The 13,659-nt window shown below is 42.9% G+C and overlaps 1 protein-coding gene across 1 annotated transcript; it reads right to left on the reverse strand.

Annotated features, from left to right (window-relative positions):
* Positions 1-13,417, reverse strand: rbl2 (retinoblastoma-like 2 (p130)). The gene is made up of 22 exons (XM_084734749.1): positions 12,666-13,417; positions 11,281-11,411; positions 10,344-10,544; positions 9,921-9,985; positions 9,271-9,399; positions 7,583-7,743; positions 7,396-7,460; positions 6,960-7,131; positions 6,699-6,862; positions 5,525-5,637; positions 5,340-5,443; positions 5,108-5,245; positions 4,553-4,717; positions 4,312-4,420; positions 3,867-4,142; positions 3,588-3,787; positions 3,074-3,250; positions 2,912-2,983; positions 2,219-2,324; positions 1,882-2,132; positions 1,040-1,213; positions 1-203 (listed from the first exon to the last, which is right to left on the reverse strand). The coding sequence occupies exons 1-22, from the start codon at positions 12,801-12,803 to the stop codon at positions 36-38; spliced, it is 3,279 nt and encodes a 1,092-aa protein (XP_084590875.1). The 5' UTR covers positions 12,804-13,417; the 3' UTR covers positions 1-35.
* Between the last annotated feature and the right edge of the window lie 242 nt (positions 13,418-13,659).

Raw genomic sequence — 13,659 nt, forward strand, 5'->3', positions numbered from 1 at the left:
TTGTTAGTGTCTGTGTGTGCGTGTGTGTGTGAGTCTCAGTGGGAGGAGCTGCGGTCGTTGGCGACGTCCTGCAGGCGGCGGAGCAGGGCGGAGTGGTTGTCAGGACAGACCCTCTTGGGTGACGTCTCCTCCTCCAGAGCCATGCTGCGCTTCCTGGTCGGAGTCTCTCCGGTCCGGATCATGCTGTTGATCTCCTGCAGACGCTGAGGGTCACATGACACAGGTCAGAGGTCACATGAGGTCAGAGGACGTTCACTATCTAACTGTAAAGTTCAGACTGTCTGTCTGTAGCTCGTCTGTCTCCAGATCTGCTCACTGACATACTTCAGATTGGACAGGTGAGTTTCTGGGGACTTCAGAGTAAAACATTAATTAAAATCAATATTAATAAATAGTGAATAAACTGGAGAACAGCTGCTCTGCAGCAGGACGGGACGTATCAACACAAAGACTCTCAGCTCCCATCAAATATTAAAAAGTCACATTCCCTCATTATTTGTGTATCTGTACTTAACTTGAGAGTTTATTTTTCTCACATTTGAACACAAACTTTCTCCTCAAAACAGGCTCATTACTTTAGTTTTAATGCATTTAAAGGGAATCATTGACTATTTTTATTTTGCATCATGTTCTTTCATGTTGTTTTTGTCTTGTTACAACATGTAAAAGGAGGCAAAAGAGACAAAAATTGACATCAACGATGAAAAATGATATAAAAAGACAAAAAATTGTGTAAAGCAAAAAGCTACATAAAAGATGAAAAGTGATGTGTGACGTCTGAAGGCCCACCTGAGGCCTTCACAGCTGACCTCAGTGTGTCTGCAGCCTCTCATTTATTTCTCTACAGATTCATGTTTTTCTTTGTGTTTAATCTCTCCAGACTAAACCTTTAATCAGAATTTAGTCAGAGTGTAAATGTTAAACTGAGCTTTAATTAAATGATGATGCAGCTGCTCAGTTTAAACATCAGCGGATCTCAATCTACAATCCAGACCGCTGTTCATGTGTTGGACTGTGTGTGTGTGTGTGTGTGACTCACGTTGGGGGGGCTGCTGCAGATGTAGTAGTAGATCTTGTCTCGGGGGGTGGTTGGCGTGGGGGCGGAGCTTGTCTTGTGAGGTGAGATGTAGATGGAGTGTTTACTGGACAGAAGCATCCGCCGGGGGGAGCCGGTCCTCAGGGTGGGGTAGGGACACAGAGGGGGGGACTCCACCTGTACACACACACACACACACACACACACACACACACACAAGCACACACACACACACACACACACACAGACACACACACACACACACACACACACACACACACACACACACACACACACACAGGAAAGTTTGAGTCTAAGTAGCTCTTTTTCTTTTTGTCTTTAGCGTCTGTTTTGTCTTGTTACATCTTTTATGTTGTTTTTGTCGTATTTTATCTTTTATGTTTCTTTACATCTTTTATGACTTGTTACGTATTTAGCATCTTGTTACATTTTGTTACTCTGTTGCGTCTTTTATGTCTCGTCCCGTCTGTCCTGTGTGATGTCCTCTGATCTTTCCACCAGTGAATCGTCTTTTCTATGTCTTATTGTTTCGTCCATTTAGGATGAAATCAGTCTGATGTTTGAAGGCGGCGCACAATGATACAAAATAAAAATAATCAATAATTCACCTCAGAGTCATTCAAACTAAAGAAAGGAGTCTGTTTAGAAAATGTGAGGAGGAGAAAGTTCAGATGTTTGGAGTCAGAAAAATAAATACTGAAATTAAGTACAGATACCTGAAAACTCTACTGAAGTACAGGAGCTAAGTATTTGTACTTTGTTACCTCCCACCTCTGATTATCAATAACTGATCAGGTGTAAATGTGTCGACAGGTGTGTCTTACCCCTGCAGAGGGCGAGTTGGTCGAGTATCTCAGAGCGAAGTGTCTCATCTGTTTGATGTAGACGTTGTTGTAGAAGTGGATCAAGTCTCCTCGCTCCTCCTCACCTTCACCCACCATGGAGGAGGAGGAGGAGGAGGAGGGGGAGGAGTTCTTGTTGGAGGTGTTGGTGGGGGTGGAGGGGGCACTGCCAGGCTGGGGGGTGGGCAACGTGCTGCTAGAGCGAATAGGAACTGGACTGATGTCTCCACCTGCTGGAGGGAGGAGATGAATCTGATTTATTGATCTGCAGAGGAAACGTTCAGCTGCTGCAGCAGAAACAACAACAGTGTTTTCATACCTGCATCCTGGTTGCTGTCGGCTGCACACGAGCTCTGCTGTTTGTTGGTGTCGTTGCTGCCTGAGTGACGTCTTCTTCTCCCTGAGATCAACACACTCCTGTACACCTGCAGCACACACACACACACACACACACACACACACACACACACACACACACACACACACACACACACACACACACACAGGTAGTTACAGGTATTAGAGGTGTAATTATTGATAATTTGTTTGACTTTTCTATTGATTGATAACTCATTTGAAATTCAAGCTGCATTTGTCTTTTAAAAATTGCACCATATGGTAAAAGTAATAGTGCTTTTATTTTGAAGCCTCAGCTAAGTTACTGAGAGTCTCAGACAGTTGGGAACCATGTATCGGCCGGGAGAGAGATGTGTGTCGTCTCTCCAATATAATGAGACTAGATGACACTTGTGCTCAAAAAATACAAAAACAAAAACAAACAAACAAACAAAAAAAAACATTTGAAAATTCATAGTCCTGCATAGCGAGCAGCACAGAGAAAGTTCTGGTTCTACGCCTCGAAGAATGAATATAAAGTTTTTCGCCAGAACACAGAGCACCTTAGTTTTTCCATGTTTGCCTGCATATAATAAATGTTAAATATTATTTGTGTCATTCTGAAATAGTATCATCAAAGTGTTTAGTTTGATCAGATGTATTCAGAAGTTCTTACGTTGCTGCTGGCCTGAGGCTGAGTGCGGTAACACTTCATGATGTTCTGGAAGGATCTGTCTTCTTTGGTCACCTGACAACAACAATAAAACAAACGTTTACTTCAGTCTTCATCAGAAAGACACACACTCTGTCACTCTCAGACACACACACACACACTGACCTTTGCCATGACGTAAACGGCACACATGAGCAGCTGGTCGAGGTGGCGGTCCTTCATCAGGTCGGTGCAGTGAACCAGAGAATATTCGAAACACGTCCAGATCTTCCTCCTCAGATCTGACGAGATGTCCAGTTTCGCACAAAGGTCTCTGAGACGTACGCTGGCCAGGTGGTACACCTGAGAGCGGACGGGAACGTGAACGCAACAAACCCAGAATGCACTTCATCAAAATACATGTTTATAATGAATGAAAGCAGAGAAACTTTTAAAAGATGAGCAGAAAATGGTGAAAAATTAATCCTGTCACAAACTTGTCAGTTGAAAAATAGATCCAAACATGAAAACGGAGCGCATGAAAGTATGTCCACCTTTTTTTCAACTAGTCATCAATGTGTCTATAATTCTTCCACCAACTGATTAGTAGTTTGGTCCATAAAATGTCTGACACTGATAATTATCAGATAAACGCAGGATAGGAGGTGAAGCATGAAGAAGAAGAATCGAGGACGCGTACCTTTCTAAAGAAAAGTGACAGCGAGCCTTTCCTCAGTGGACTGCTGGCTGGTTTGGCAGCTGGTTTGGCTACAGCTGATTGGACGGTGAGAGTGCCGGTCAGAGTTTGTGCAGACAGCGGCTGCAGTGTGGCTCCGCCCTGTCCGGTCACGCTCACCTGCATGGGGATGAAGGTGATGCCTCCGCTCTCATTGGCTATCCCTGCAGAGGTCAGAGGTCAGCGTGAGTTATTTATTATCATTGATGTTTCACGCTCAGCTGAACGTTTCCTGTCTCTCACCCTGCACAGGGATGGTGACTGTTTGCCCGTTGTTGGCGGTGACGGTAGCAGTTGCTACGGTGACCACGGTCTGCCCGGCCGGGATGGCAGTGACGAGGCTGGCCTGGCCGGTCTTGGTGACGGCGGCCGGTGCCGTGTTGGTGGTGCTGGTGGCGCTGTTGGAGGTGACTCCGGCCTCGCTGTCCAGCGGGTCGACAAACAGACGGCGGCGGACAGCCGAACCGGTGGGCGGAGAGCTGTACCGGTCCAGCAGGGTGGTGGGGGAGGGGGACACACCTGGAGGGGGAGGAGGAGGATGAGGAGGGAGATTATTTTATAGTGTCACATTTTATTCCACAAAGGTCCTGTTCACACCTGGTATTACCATGTTCACACCTAAAATCACGCACGCACGCACGCACGCACGCACGCACGCACGCACGCACGCACGCACGCAGGCACACACCTTTGAGAGTGCTGTTGGCATTGAGGTCCTGTCCGTGGTTGATGGGAGTGAGGGGAACACTGCTGGAGTTGCTCTCATCGTTCTGCTCCAGATACTGAGGAGGCATCACCTGAAACACACACACACACACACACACACACACACACACACACACACACACACACACACACACACAGAGTACTTGTTTCATGTTCGAGTGAAGCTGATGTGTGACGTGTCGTCCTGCTTGTGTGTTCTGTACCTGCTGGCAGGCAGGGACCTGGTCTTTGGCCCCTCGGAGACTCTCCCACAGCGGGGAGTCACTGGTCCAGGCCAGGCTCTCCAGGACCTGCTCTTCCACCTGGTTCAGGTGCTTCACCACCTCCCGAAACAGTCCCTGCTCTGACCGCACCAACACCTCGATCACCTGCACACACAGTCACACTTTGATTCTTCTCCTGCTGATTTGAACGTTTTAGATCCCCATCTTTTTAACAATATTATAAAAAATATTTTTCTTCACAATCCAATCTGATAATATCATGACAGCCACCATTAATCAATGATTACCTTTTAGCGGCACAGAGCTGAGATTCATTCGTTAGCTAGCTAAAAACATCAGTGACATCAAGTTATGACACGCCCACTTTTTAACGGTCAAATCAAACTCCTCCTAAACGTTACTGCAGATTCTGTTTCACTGAAAAATGTGAGGTGATGCGGACTCTGGATGCTCTCAAAATGCTGTTTCATCTGGACTTTAACTATGAGTTGAGAACATGAAGACACACATAATCATAATCGGTTGTATTGATACCTTGTAGAAGTGATAAGCGGGCAGCTGGAAGATGCTGATCAGGTTTGGAAAATCTCCTGGAGGTCTGTAGGAGAAGATGACGATCTCCAGACAGCAGACGAGCAGCGAGCGATGGAAGACGTCCTGCTCCAGAATACACTGAGAAACACACAGACATAAATTCATGTTATTAGAAAATAAACTAGTTCAGTTTTATTAGAAAGACCGACTGACTCAGGAAGAAAATACTCACCGACAGGTCGGCGTCTCCCAGTATCATCTTCTCTCTCTCGATGATGGACTCCAGAATCCTGTAGTAGAGCGCCTCCGCCAGGTGGAAGTACTTCACTGCCATTTCTATGAGGAGAACGTTTTTTTATTGACTGCAGGTCTTTAGAGGGAAGCGCCTGTATCAGATATTCATGTTCAGGTGTTTACCTCTCCCCATCCCTCTGGTCTCTGCTCCGCTGCCCTCGAAATGTTGAGAGAAGAGCTCAAACATGTCCTTCAGGCGCCTGCTGATGACATCACTGGGGTCTCTGGCACAGGTCCTGCAGGCAGACAGTTTGTGTCGTTACACTGCAGAGGATGACGCGAGTAGAACTACAAGCAGAATTACTCACAGGGTTCATACAAGTCTTCATTTTAACCACACGTTTCTGTTACTCTTCTGTCATTTTCATTTTTTAGTTTGCTTTGTTTTTATTTTTTTTCTCATTTACATTTTTAATTTCCTTAGTCAACAAACGGCTCCTCTGTCAGACAGAACATTGTCTACTGAGGCGCCATGTCTGGACTATTGATTAAATATCCATGTGTTTTAATTGATTAAATTCTCAATGGTGATTAATCGATTAATGATAAATCATTAACATCCTCACTCCAAACCTGCTGCTGCATTGTTTAGTTTTTCATCCATCTGTCTTTATTTTCATTGGCCTGTTTGTGATCAGATCACCTGATTGGCTACTGAAATGCAGATGAAAGGTTTGGACATTAATTCAACTTGTACTCAGTACTCAACTATGATTTTAAAAGTAACTAAGTAGCTTACATGATGTAACCCCCCCAAAAACCTACTTAATTAAAGTAAATGAAGTATTTGTAATTAGTTACTTCCACCCCTGGAAATGTAGTATACTACATGTTTGTCATGTGGCGTATGCATGACAGAAAATTTACTGAATAAAATATGACAAACACTTAAAATCAGTGATGATAATACGATACATGCTTTGAATTTCTTGGATAGGGGAGAGTGGGGTAAGAGGAGTCTGTGGGTAAGTTGACTCAGTCCCTGTTTCTAGAGTAACTGTGCATTGTTGTCATGTGGCCATAAATTCAGGAAGCAGTCATCACTTCTATCTGACAGATATCAGGTATAATAACTGTGAGATCAAAGCATATTTATCCTGCTCTAAAAATGTGATACGCCAATTAGCAATCAAATTAGGCTAAATTGCTAAGTTAGGTAGTTTTTACTAACACTAATGCTAATTTGAAGGCCTGTTGAGTCGACAATAAATGTGCCAAAAAACACTTTAACAGTTAATAATGAAAAGGGTTTAACAGTTAACTTGTGTGGTGCAGCTCTGCAGATCCAGAAACGTACCTGAGCGTTTCCATTAGCTTAGCGCTCGGCCCCTGTTTGGTCCCTGACAGCAGCGTGTGGAGCCGCCCCACGCTCTTCATGGCGGACGAGACCGGAGACGCCGAGCTGTTGTCCTGAACGTACTTCCTGCCCGTCAGAGGAGTGGAGACCTTCAGAGCCGAGGCCTGACCAGAGGAGAGAAGACACCGCCGCGATAATAAAAAAAACACCAAATAATAAAACAGAGAAACTGCTTTAAAATACAGAATCTTTATGTCTCACAGTGAGGCTGGTGTGAAGCCTGTTGGTGGCGCTGTCCTGGTTCTCCACCCCCTCACACAGGCAGGGCCCCGGGGTGCCGATGTCCTCATTCGCCCCCTCCCCAGTGAAGATCCTCTCGTCCAGACCGCCGGTGGCCAGAACATGTTCCTCATACACTCGACCGAGAGACAAACTGCGGACACAGAACGGCGACATGTGAGACAATGGTTTAAATTCAAAATTGTGCTCCACCTGTTTTCACATGTTTGGACCTATTTTTAAACTAGGGATCAATCAGGCAATATTTTTTTGGTTACTGCCCTTTTCCTTTGCAGGGCAGTGTTGTTTCAGTTGTTTTTCTGCAGTTTTTATTTTTATTTCTAATTATGGGGGGAGTTTTAGTTTTTAGTTTAGTTTTACTCCCTGAGAAGTAAATAAAAGTTGAATGACGACTCACAAACTGTCTCCAAAGTTCATAGGATCCAGAAAACCGGTCAGACTGTCCTCCTTTCCTCTGAGAATCTGTGAGACAGAGACAGGAAGTTTAGTTCAGACCATGACGACGATGATGATGAAGATAAAACAAACAACTAACAAATGAGTGACTATCAGCGGGCACAGACGGTGTGAACTCGTCTCCTCACCCTCTTGTGAAAGAGCTTTTTGATGAAAGGTTTCCAGAAATGTTCTTTGACTCCTTTGGCCTCCAGCACCAGACCGTCGTGCAGCTCACACAGCTGCTCTATGAAGCAGTACGGACCCGAGGACGGCCTGAAGTCTTTACTGCTGAAGTCATCTGGAAGACCTGCACACAACCATCAAGAAATGTCATTCATTTATTGATTTAGTGACCAATTATAGCCTGCATTCATCTCATTTTATCTTATTTATTCTTTGCTTTATTTACAGCAGGATACACCTATCAGCTGTGACCAGGTGCTTTGATTAATTCATTGGCGAGTTTATGACAAACAGGCAATAAACCAATCAGAAAGTTGGCACGGTGTGACGGTGGATTCACCAGGAGGAAACTGGTTTCAGTCAGACGCTCTGAACGGTTCATCATTCAGTGTGCGAACTGGAGCAGAAGCTGTTCCATGTTGGTGTGAAAGGGCCGATAACAAATTTATCACAGAGGTTAACGCTGATCTCAACAGTTCATTTAATGTTACCATGGTGACCACAGGTATTCACAAATTAACCAGGGGACTAGTCTTTTAAATTGTTACTGCGTTTAATTGAATAACAATATTCTGTTGTTTTGTTTTTTTTGGGTTTTTATCTTTAACCTACTAATGTTCTTAATGTTGTGTTCTTTAACTCTATGTTCTCCTGTAAACTGTTCTATATTTTCTGCTGTAACAAGCTGTTTTCCCACAGGAAGGAAATCAGGAAATGAACACATCTTAAATTCCCTGTTCATGTGTAAGGATTTTCAAACCAACACGTTTGTTTCCTGTCTGAACTAAGTTTGATGTGGAGTCATTTTTCATGTCGAGGCTGGCAGAGCAGCTTCCTTTCTCAACACGTTCTCCGGTACAATAAACACCAAGTCTGGAGGTGGAGGTGGAGGCGGGGGAGAGCAGAGGAAACACCAGGCAGCGCTGATACACACCGCTTGTAGGCTGGTTGAAATTAGTTTGGCAAAAAGAGCAAAACTTTAGATTTATTTTGCACGTTTGATTTAGTGACTGATAAGCAGACTTCCTGCACGCCAACGCTGATTTAATTTTACGACTCTTCAATGTCATGTTTCAGAACTCCGAGACGTCTGTGGTCTGGATCAAGACATCAACAGATGAAGAAAACTGTTTTCAGACTGTAGCGCTTTGAGCTAAATGCTAACAGCATGCTAACATGTTCACTAGGGATGATAATTACTCAATGATCAATTAATCAGTCATTAAGAATTTGATCAATCCGGTAAAACTGAATTGATCTTCTGCCAAATAAATATATGAAATATGTAGCTTCATTGGATACACTCTTAGAAATAAGGGTTCCAAAAGGACTCTTTGAAAGGGTTCCAAGAGAACTTTATAAAAAGTTCTAACAAAAACCAAAAATGGTTCTTCTATGGGGACAAGCTGAAAAAACACCCTATACAGTTCTGGTTATCAGCTTTATTTAAGGTGTATGTAACACTGTCAGAGAACGTGGAACATGTCGCTGCAGAAATAACAGTTTGATTGAGGGGTTGTTTTAGTGAGCGGATGTTGGTTCCTGTTTCAAATCTAAAGCTTTTCTGTTTTTCCAGAGAACCTCAGAGAACTTCATATTTCAGCATGTTGCAGCCGAGCGGAACCGAGCAGAGGAGAGCGGAGCGCGGTACCTTTGAAGTTAGGGTTGAGCAGATCTTTCCTGGCGTTGCACAGCAGAGCGTTGGTGAAGACGAGGTCGAGAGCACACAGCAGCAGATGATACGAGTTCACCAGGTCATCGCTGATCATCGGGAAGTTCCCTGAACGAGAAAGACAGAAAAACATGACACCACATGAGAGTTTTTTATGTCCTCAGGGTTCTGTTCAGGCACAGCGGACAGGATCGCTGCCAAATTCTACCAGGCAGGTTTCAACCAGACTCTGGAGACATCAGAGGTGATTCAGAAGGATTCAGGCAGAAACTTTTCATTTCAAGGAGCCTCAACACTTTTTCTCTCAGTGAAAAAACTACTGTGATTCCCTCGAGCTGCTCAGTTTGTTCCTCTCATCTGTTAACAGGGGATTCAAAAATAAAATGCCAGCAATGTTTTCAAAAACCCAGACGGAGGTTTAATCCCCAACAACCGTCCAAACATCTGGATGAAAAAATATTCAGTCTGTTGCAACAGAAACAAAAGTTAAAACATGTTTCTCAAGTTGAGACTCTTCCTCTTCTTCTTCTTCTTCATGTTTTTAAAAAATCTTCGTTTTAAAACTTAAAAAACATTTAAAAAAATCTTTGTCTTCATCTAAATGAATGAATGGATGAATGAATGTTTACCTTTAGCATGGACAAACAGAACCCAGCAGAAGTTGAAGACCTCGGTCACAGTGCAGGGATGACGTCTGCAAACAAAACACATGAAGGAAAATTAAAACTCATGAGTGTACGAAGAGTATATTATACTGACTGCTAGAAAAGAAATATAAAATAAAAATATAAAAAATGTTTGAAAATTAGCTAAAAAGTTCAGAAATGTATATGGTTTACAGATATCTGAAGAAGAAATAGCATATTGTTTGCTCGCTAAAAATGTTAACTTGTTGCTGGTATACAATTAATCAATAATCAAAACAGCTGCCGATGAACTTTCTGTCAATCAGCTGATCGAGTAATGATCTAAATGACAGAACCTCTGTCTGTAAAGCTCCGTCATCAGCACACTTCTGTTTGAGAATGAGGTCAAAGGTCGAGATGTCACACCTCTGTTTGCGGCTGCGGTGGACTCGTGGCGGTTCCTCTGACGGCGCCTTGAAGATGGCTTTGAAGATGGGAACGTACTTCTTGAAGATGACGGCCGACACGGTGAAGTTCCTCTCCAGTTTGTCGGTGCTCTGACGGAACTCCTGTGTCAGGTTGGCCATGTCCTGCCACTTCTTCATCTTACTGAAGAACTCGATGAGGCTGCAGGCAGGACGAGAGAACACGGAGAACCGCAGCAGAACGTGAGGAGGTATTCCTCAACACAAATATACTTTATTACAAATAAGGGTTCCAAAACAAGGGTTCTTCTTAAAGGCCTGTGGTTCTACTAACAAACATTTCCTTCTGAAGAACCCTTTTCTGAAGAAAGGGTTTGTCAAGGGTTCTTTGTAAACCATAAAAGGATTCTCAGTAGAACCTCCTGGGTGGATTCTAGATAAAACTAGATAAAACAATTGGAATTTAAAATGGTTCTTGGATCTGAATAAAAGCCTTGGAATATAAAATATAATTCTCAGAAGAGCTCTCTGGGTGGGTTCTTTTGAGCACCCTTAGAGGGTGGAAAGGTTCTAGATAGAACCCCCATAAAGGGTTCGGGGTGAAACCATTACACCATAGAAGGGTTCTCAGTAGAACCTCTCATAGGATGTTCTGGGTGAAATATCTCACAGATGGTTTGAGGTGTAATCCTTCATTCTGGGTTCTAGGTAGATCTCTAGGTAGAACAGTTCCAAGTAGTTAGTGGTTCTCCTGTGGGGACAAACTGAAGAACCCTTTGTGGTTCTAGTTGGCACCTTTCTTTCTAAGAGTGTATTATATTAATGTATTAAAAGACTTTTAGCAGCAGAGATGAGTCAGAAATATAAATTTGTTTTATTTCTCATGTAAGAAACAAACATTAGAACGACTTGTTTCAGTCTCAAGGTTCCGTTGGTACCTCATCTCTGAGCAGCGTAGGATCCTCGTCAGAGACACGTAGTTCCCCTCAGCGGTGCCTTTTCCCACCGTGGGCACTGAGGACCTGCAGGCCACGTACAGAGAACAGGCCAACCAGTGCAGCTCGCTGCCCTGAAACATGGACGAGGACAACATGTCAATATTATACAGCATTATTTAATAATCAATATTATAATTATTGATGCATTAATGTCTTCATCACTTTAAAGTTACAGCTGGTACAGATGGAGCTCATTTTAACTGATTTCTATACTGTTTAATCTATTATAGTACATCAACATCTATTAGCTGATTTATATTTTGTAAAGTCTCTAGTACCTCATTTTGTCATTTACTTGAGTAAATGTACTTCGTAACTTTCCACCACGGATGAAAAGTAACTACACTTTTAAAAATAAGGTTTCCAACAGGGTTCTTTCTGAATGGCTGAGGTTCCACTCAGAACCATTTGATCTGAAGAACCCTTATTTGGATGTTTTAAAGGTTTGTCGAGAATTCTTTCTAGACTATGGGATCCAAGAGAAATCCCTTTCTCTTTTTGTCACCTTTATTGTTCTAGTTAGTATTTTTATTTCTAAGAGTGTACAGCTGTCAAACAAATATAGTAAAAAGTATGTTTGCCTGTAGGAATAATACTGCTAATAATGATAATAATAAGAAGTAATGATCAGTAAGAAAATGTCTATACTAAATATGTTTAATTAGCAGGCTGAGTCATTGATCATCAGTATTGAGTTTAGCTGATGGAAATCCTCCCCTCTAGCGCATTCATGCTCATTTGTCTACATATATTATTATTATTGTTATTATTATCATTATTTCAGCATATTAGCAGACGTTAGTTTAGCATGTCAGTGACTTGTCTGCAAAAGGCTAACCATCATATTTATAGAAAACTACAAGCGGAAACTGCTTTCTGATGTTGTAATTGTTTTAACAAGTCATTCAGAATCAAGCGTGTCGCTATAAACTCATGTTTCTTTCTTATTGTTAAAATAAAACGTCAAAATTTGAGTGAGTTTCAAGAAACGTTAAGATTAACCAACGTTTGCTAGCCACAACGTTACAGTAGTTATATTTACCTAGGACGGCGAAGTCATGACCCGCCCACATCCGCCTGTGATTGGCTAAAGCTCGTTGCCGTCGTTGGTTTGGGATGGTCAGATTTAGGCATGAAGAGTGTCGATTGGTGGGTTATAGTAATAATACCAAGATAAACCAATCAGCGTCAGGATAAGGCAGGTCATGACTTCGCTATCTTGGAAAATTAAAAATGGCTTACAGTAAATATGGAGACTGTCTGAAGCGGCAGCAGTGACAGAAACGACACAAATACTAACAGTACAAAATGAATATTGCTTTTACCTCTAAAGTGAAGTTCCTGCTGATGTTCTCGTACGTTCTCCAGGCCTCGCTGCTCGCCTCTTCGTCCATATTCAGAGCCCGACACAGATCCTCAAACCCGGTCCGAGCTTTCTGCACAAACTCGTCCTCCTCGCTCATTTTGTGTCTTTCTCAACAAAAATGGCAGTTAAAAGGAAGGTTTAGAGGACAGAGAAGAACACCGACACGAGGAACAGATGGTGTCCACGCAGCTGTTTGCTCTAATATGACCGTAACAGCGTAATTAATGTGTAGTACGGTATACGGCTGTGTGCAGTGTGGCCATTTAAATGTCCTCTGACTGACAGATACGGCGACGCAGAGCCGCTAACGACGTACGGAGAGTCACGAGCGGCGGAGCGAAACGTCATTTGTATGCGTATTTTACGTAAAGAATACCAGAAACAGCGTATCTTACCCCAGCCCACTAAACGTGCGTATGTGAGCATGAATGGGTGGGTCCAAATACTACGACTTCATGTTGTTTTTGTTTTCACTGGTTTCCGAGTCCGTCTGTCAGGAGGTCCGTCTGAAAAACACTCAGAGCTTCTTAAATAGTGTTTTACTAGAAAACTCATCATTAAAATGAGAACAATTCAGCTTTTCAAACATTTTAAGGCCTCGTACTTCAGCTCTTAAATTATTTCGCTCCACCGTCGAAAGATCCACTTCACGCGCCAAAAATGGCAACCCCATATTTGCAAGAAATCTCGCGAGAGTGACCATTGTAACGCAAACACGACCTTTCCCTAACAATAAACAAGCGTTTTCTGTCCCTTAACATAACCACAGCCTTGTTACATTACAAACATATAATTTGTTTGTACTACGAGCACAATCGAGAAACAAGATGTGCAAATCTCGCGAGAGTTTCACAAATGAAGGGTTCCCTTCTGCACACAACCTCAAAGTTAGCTGTACTAAATGGAGGATCACAAGTGTCACGAAAATATTAATAAAGAGTTTCATTAATTAA

This window comes from Lutjanus erythropterus, chromosome 13 (genome assembly GCF_056507025.1).
Source record: "Lutjanus erythropterus isolate fLutEry1 chromosome 13, fLutEry1.hap2, whole genome shotgun sequence".
Lineage (NCBI taxonomy): Eukaryota > Metazoa > Chordata > Actinopteri > Lutjaniformes > Lutjanidae > Lutjanus > Lutjanus erythropterus.

Coding starts and splice junctions, on each gene's coding strand:
- rbl2 (XM_084734749.1), bottom strand. CDS start 12,803: ATGAGCGAGGAGGACGAGTTTGTGCAGAAAGCTCGGACCGGGTTTGAG. Junction 2,325..2,911: donor AGCCTCAGGCCAGCAGCAAC/GTAAGAACTTCT, acceptor TGTGTGCTGCAG/GTGTACAGGAGTGTGTTGAT. Junction 1,214..1,881: donor CCAACTCGCCCTCTGCAGGG/GTAAGACACACC, acceptor GTGTGTGTACAG/GTGGAGTCCCCCCCTCTGTG.